This window comes from Bos indicus, chromosome 19, assembly GCF_029378745.1.
Source record: "Bos indicus isolate NIAB-ARS_2022 breed Sahiwal x Tharparkar chromosome 19, NIAB-ARS_B.indTharparkar_mat_pri_1.0, whole genome shotgun sequence".
NCBI classification, from domain to species: Eukaryota; Metazoa; Chordata; class Mammalia; order Artiodactyla; family Bovidae; genus Bos; species Bos indicus.
The window spans coordinates 41830515-41836890 of NC_091778.1; the positions used below are offsets into that span (position 1 = coordinate 41830515).

General features: G+C 57.3%; 1 protein-coding gene across 1 annotated transcript; it reads right to left on the reverse strand.

Moving 5' to 3' along the window:
* Positions 1-397: 397 nt before the first annotated feature.
* On the reverse strand, positions 398-3230 carry GJD3 (gap junction protein delta 3). Its single transcript, XM_019982639.2, has 2 exons — positions 3026-3230; positions 398-2277 (listed from the first exon to the last, which is right to left on the reverse strand). The coding sequence occupies exon 2, from the start codon at positions 2271-2273 to the stop codon at positions 1419-1421; it is 855 nt and encodes a 284-aa protein (XP_019838198.2). The 5' UTR covers positions 2274-2277; positions 3026-3230; the 3' UTR covers positions 398-1418.
* Positions 3231-6376: the final 3146 nt, after the last annotated feature.

Sequence of the window (6376 nt, forward strand, 5' to 3'; positions counted from 1 at the left end):
CGTGCAGAGTGGGGCTCTGGCAGCCTGCTCAGCAGAGTCTGGTGACGGTCCTGTGGTTAGATGGTGACCCCTGGATTTTTCACGTAGGGGGTGTGTGTGTGTGTGTTCATTGCTCAGCAGTGTCCGACTCTTTGCAACCCCGTGGACTGTAGCCCACAAGGCTCCTCTGTCCATGGATTTGCCAGGAGTGGGTTGCCATTTTCTTCTCCAGGGGATCTTCCTGGTCCAGGGATCGAACCCAGGTATCCTGCATTCCAGGCAGATTCTTCACTGTATGAGCCACCAGAGAAGCCCTTTACTTAGGTGCTGGCTGCTTATGGACAGCATCCCCATGGGTGTGGTGAAGGAGGAAGCTGATAGGGGCAGAGGAGAGGCAGGAATGAACAGGAGGCAGCCCTGTAGACAGTTCCTTGTATTTCCAGAGGGTTGGAGTGAGGGAAGAAGTGAAGGAAGAAAATGCAGGGCCAGGAGGATGTTTATGGACTGGGGTAACAGCAGCAGGGTAAGGAGGAGGAAGCTAGAAAAGAGTCCTGCCCTCTGACCCCAGCCCCAGCCCCACTCTGTCTTCATGAAAGAAGGGCCCAGCCACCTTGCCCAGGCCACAAAGTTGAGAGTGCAGATGGTACCTGGACTGAAGCCTGCCCAGGGTGAAGGACTGCCTCCCCTCCAGCGCCTCTCCTGCGCAGGCTCGATCAGGAGGGGAGATCTTCCTGAGAATGGGAGGAGCCACCGTGGCTGCTGCTTGCCCTGGATCCTGGCCACCCACACCGGGCATGTCACAGATCACACACACAACTCACATAGGACACACCGTCACACGCACAGACGCAGAATGCACACAGGGGTAGGCACACGTGTGTGCAGAAAGCCTGCGCAAGATGGACATGTGTATATGCACACGTGTGCACATCCAGAGCTCACACAGGATATATATGCATGCATACACACACACAAAGTGCTTACACAGGTTTTACACATGCGAGGGCACCTATGCTCACACCAAATGTGTGTACCCGTGTTTGTGTATGTACACAGAGAGCCTTAGCAGAGGCTACACCTCAGTCTGAACAAGGAGAGGGCCCGGGGGATGCTGGTATCACAGCTGTTTTCCTTTCCAGTAAAACACCCAGGGCTCCTCCAGAACGTCCACTCTCCACTGACTCTGCCCTCCTCTGGTCCACCTTCTCTCAGCCTCCCTGGCCTCCTTCCTTTCTGCCTGGATCAGGGCACCAAGGACAGGCCTTAGTTGATTCGATGTCCCTAGCTCCGCTGGGAAGTGTGGGTGCTGCCTGGAGGGCCATGCGCCCTGCGTGTCATCTGCTGGGGCAGGAAACCCTGCCAACAGGGGGTGAGGAGACACTTCTTGCTCCGGGATGGTGGGGTCCGGCCTCTGGCCTCACCTCCTGCCCCAGGCAGTTCTAGATGGCCAGGTCCTGACGGATGGTGGCCAGCGACGCCTTGCTGCGGCCGCTGCCGCCCTCGCTGTCACCGGCAGGCGCCCCGTGCGCATAAGCCGGTGGGGCGTAGGGGTCGGTGCCCGGTCGCCGCGTGGGCAGGGCCGGCAGCGGCTGGAGCAGCTGCTGCGCCTTCTCGTGCGCGCGGTTGCAGCGGTTGTCGCGCTCGGCGGCCTGGAGATAGCTGCCGGCACGCGAGCCGCCCTTCCAGAGCAGGTGGCCCAGCTCGGCCACGCTGAGCAGCGCCGAGAGCAGCCCCACCGCGAAGTAGAAGACCAGGAAGACAGTCTTCTCGGTGGGCCGGCTCACGAAGCAGTCCACGGTGTGCGGGCACGGGGGACCTGCGCACACGAAGCGCGGGGCCACGCGGAAGCCGTAGAGCAGCGCCTGGCCCGCCAGGAAGGTCAGCTCAGCCAGCAGGCGCAGCGCCACGCTCAGCAGGTAGCAGCGGCGCGCGCGGCGGTCCCCCGGGCGCCCCGGGGCCCCCGCCCCGCCGTCCGCGCCGCCCGGCTCTTTGCTGGCCCGGTGCACCGAGTAGATGACGAAGAGCACCGGCGGGGCCGACAGCAGCAGGATGTGGAAGAGCCAGAAGCGGTAGTGGGAGACGGGGAAGGCACGGTCGTAGCAGGTCTGGCGACAGCCAGGCTGCAGAGTGTTGCACACAAACTCCTCCTGCTCGTCCTCGAACACGGCGCCGCCCACCGTGGCCAGCACCAGGATGCGGAAGATCAGCATGACCACCAGCCACAGGCGGCCCAAGAGCGGCGACTGCAGCTGCACGGCGTCCAGCAGCGAGCCGAGGAACGCCCACTCCCCCATGGCGCTGGAGATAGACGCGGCGCGGGCAGTTAAAAGGCCGAAGGATCAGGATCCCAACCCTCTGCGCCCGCCCATCGGGGTGGGATCAGCTGGACCGCCTCTAACTTCGAGGTGAGCCAGGGGCTCAGCCAGACCTGGCTTTAGCAGGGACTTTGAGGGAACAAAGGGCTTAGCTTAGGGGGACTCAGATGAGTCTCAGTTTGGGCGCTGAGGAGGAGCTCCGCCCCAGTGCTCTGGTCAGACACCCATGGAACTGCTGGGTTGGATCCTGCGCTCCTCCGAGTCCAAGTTGGAGGGAAAGGACCTCGGACATGAGCCCTGCCGGCCCCTGACTACATGTGTGGAAGCAGAAACCCAGCAGTGCCCTCGTGTGCTCCAGGATGCTTTCTGTGGGCAAGAGTGGTGCCCTGAACCCAAGGCTCTGACCCAATTTGGTACTTCTGGGTGAAATGGAGCCAGCAGACCCAGAAGGATTCACCTTCTTCTTTCTCCGCCCACCATTTCTCTTGCCTCCCTCCTTTTTTTTTTTTTTTAACTGCAGTGAACTCCTCTCAGAATTGGGGAGTGGACACAAAGGGAAGGATCCCCACTTCCATCAGGATCCGTCGTCCTAGGTGTCCCCTACCATCTGTGCGGTGGGAATGCTGGCCCACTCTTCCCATCTCCTCCCTGGTGTCCCTCTGCTTCCAGCTTCCCCAACACCCCCCTCACAGCTCCCACAGGCCCCCAGACCCTCACCCGTAACCACTCACGCTGCAGCTGGCGCTGGGATGTCAAAGCCGAGTGAAGAACCTTGGGAGATGGTTGGGACCTGTTCCTCCTGGTCCCTCTTTCATTTTCCCTTTTGGATTTGGCCAGGATGGATGACAAGACAGGATGGCTGAGAGGGGTCAGTGCTCCCCCTTCTCTTAAAGGGACAGGGTGACCCTGTTGACTGGCTCCACCCCTGGGAACAGAGCCAGGGCCACGCCCCTTGCTGGACTCTGCCAGCCTTCCCTTCCCATCCCCTCATCTCCCCACCCCCACCCCCATCCCAGGGCTGAGTCCCCCACTGGAAATGAGGAAACGGGTTACCCAGAGCTACATCCCTGCTGAAGGAAGCCCATCTCCAACAGACTCTCCTAATGGAAGGCTTAGATCCACGATCAAGGGACTATCCCCCCTGAAGGTGGTCTTCAGGGCTGGCGTGGGGTTTGATGCTGGTATTGGTGGCACTGGTATTTTAAGCAGCAGCAGACACCTGCTAACTCTTCTTCAAGCCCTGATATTACAAGTCCCTTAGTTCTTCTGGGCCAGAGTCTCCTGGCTTGTCAGCTGAGGAGCCTGGGCCAGCTGATCCCCAAGTTCCCTTCCAGCTCTGCATCTTAATGCTGAGGTCCCAACCAAAAAAGCCCAAGCCCAGAGAAATTTCTCTTTTGGAAAAACATTAGGGTTTCAAGGGTGTTCTGGCCTTGGGACTTGAATAAAAGCTTTTGCTTCCTTCCTGCTTTTCTGTAACTTCCAGATTTACTGTAATGAGCATGCCATTTTATAATGTGAAAAGTAAAAGAAAGGTTTCTTTTCCCTTACAAGGCTTTGAACTGAGCCACCTTCTACTGCTCTAGGTAGCTGGAGAAGCTGTCCCATAGAGAAGGGCAATTAGGATGACCGAGGGTGACCTGAGCAGCCATGGAGGGGACACTCCCAGGTTAAGTGCTCATTTGTCCTCTCTGCCTTTCCAGGAGCCTGGGCCCACACCATTCTCCTCCTTCGCCTGTGCAGTTGCTCTGGGTCGGGCCCCAGGCCCCACTCATCATAAGAATTAACTTATTTCATCCTCCTGACAAGGATGGGAAGCTGAGACTCAGAGGGTCTAAGGCACAGTCATGCAGTAAGAAAGAGAGGGTCCTGGCCTCACACCCAGCCTCACTGGTTTGGAGCCCACGTTCTGAAGCTCATGGTAGATCTGTTCCAGTTCCAGCCTGCCTGGATTTCCCAGGGCCTCACAGTCCCTAGGGCTTTGTGTGGGGCTGGTGGCAGCCATGCCAGGACTCACCTCTTTGGTGACACTTTCTCTCCTCTCCGGCCATGGGGGCCTGTCTGGTTTTCCATGTGCTGATGGGGACCCCTGGTCCGATTTCAAGAAGGGGTGGGAAATGTGTCCTTCACCCACACTGGCTCCGGCCCAGCCCTGCCTGGAAAAACCCTAGGTTAATGCTCCGGAGTGCTGGGGTTCCCTAGGGACTGGGCCTGGGTGGGGAGACATCAGCCTGGATCAAGTCCAAAGGAAAGCATATGCTGGGGCCCTTTCCAAAAACAGGATGTGGGCTGGGAGCACTGGCCACCTCCCCATTCCCTACCTCCATCTGCTCCTGGCAAAGCTGCTCCCTGACCCATGAATCCTGCCCCCAGCCATGGGGGCCCAAGGACACACCTCATCGCCCCTGGAATAGTCCCTGCCCTGACCTCATGGCCACTGCCGGGTTAGCCCACCAGCCCAGCCTGGAAAAATCCTCATCAGAGCAGATGCATCTGCCTGTGGAGAGTGGAAAATGGCAGAGGTGGTGGGTGGGCAAGGGGGGAGCCGGGGAGCTGTGGAGCTGTGGTTCCCCTGCACTGTGCCCAGCCCTGATACTGCAGGGCCAGACACAGGAGACTCAGCAATCTCTGGGGCCCATCCTCCTTCTCAGATAGTGCCAGCCTGGCAGGAGGTGTCACTGATGCTGCCCAGAGCTGGCAGCACTTGGCCCCATTCTTGGCCCAACTTGCGGTCTGGGGCTGGGCTCAGACTGGTTCACACTTGGTCTCCATCCCAGACACCTCACCCTGGTCCGCTGGACTGTGGAACAACTTCCCATGTCCATCACACATGATGTCCATCACACACGAACACACATAGGCAGGCACACTCATGTTGGTAAATTAATACCCATGACATCAGCAACCCACAACTATATTTTCTCTCCACTGTGTCCCTCTAACATTAAAAAAATCTTTACATAAATGCTGCCTTTTAGTAAGGCCTTTCCTAGCTGCCCTAACTGGAATTTAACCCCTGACTTCCTATCTCCTTTCTGAGCTTTATTTCCTTTGCACTGACCACTTCATAACATACTTTATATTTTTCTTATTTATTCTGTGTGGCATCTGTCTCCTTTATTAGCACGGAAGCTCCAGGAGGGCAGAAATTTTTGGTGCTTTATATACTGTCCTGCCCTCAATGCCTAGACAGTTCCTGGCACTTTAGTAGATCTGTGCGGTGGCTGAATGAGTGAATTGGGGTGGAAGCGTTTTAGAGGGTGCAGATCTTCTCTGCCTCAAGAGGATGACGCTGCTGGGTCCCACGGCTCCGTTGTTCCCTCTGATCTCCTCCAGGGCTTGTGATCACTTAAGTGAATATCCAGTCTGAGATCGGCAATCAGAATGTCCAGTCTTGGGTAGAAAAGAAAACTCCAAAATCGGTTAATGGAGAAAATCTGCCCCAGCTCAAACAGAGCAGGAAGGAAGAGTGGGTGAGAGGCAGGGGGCATGGCCGCTTCTCCTTGATTACTCCCTTCAAATCCGCTGCAGCCCCTTCCCCGCAGAGCTGTGCCGTTTCTGAGCCGGTCCCCAGGCTGGTCTGAAAAGCCTCCAGACCAGATGATCTTCTGGTCACTGGTCGCCCCAGCTCTCTGCCTCCTCCCCTCTGTCCTCAGCCTTTGGTTCACCATAGACCCCTCAGGCTCTGTGATTTATCACCAGCTGGGACCTGCTTCCCTGTCCAGCCTTACTTCTTCCCTTAGCTCTATAATTATTTAAGATGAGATTTGGCTCTAAGAGCAAAGATACTGAACAGTGGCTCAAACCAGAGGGAACCTTGTTTCTCACATAAAAGGACGGTGGGGGCTATTCAGCACTGGCAGAGCAGCTCTGCGCCCAAAAGTCCTAAGTAGGGAGCAGTCGGCTCCTTCCAAACCCCTCCTGGGGTGTAGCCCCCTCCTGCAGGATTCACAGAATGTATCAATCATATTCCAGGCAGCGGAGAGAGAAAGCGATGAAGTGGCTGAAACAGGCGCAAGAACATCTAAAAAGTCCCGAGAGGCTGCCACGTGACCCACCTGCTCGCATATCATTGGTCTTCCCTC

Coding starts and splice junctions, on each gene's coding strand:
- GJD3 (XM_019982639.2), bottom strand. CDS start 2,273: ATGGGGGAGTGGGCGTTCCTCGGCTCGCTGCTGGACGCCGTGCAGCTG.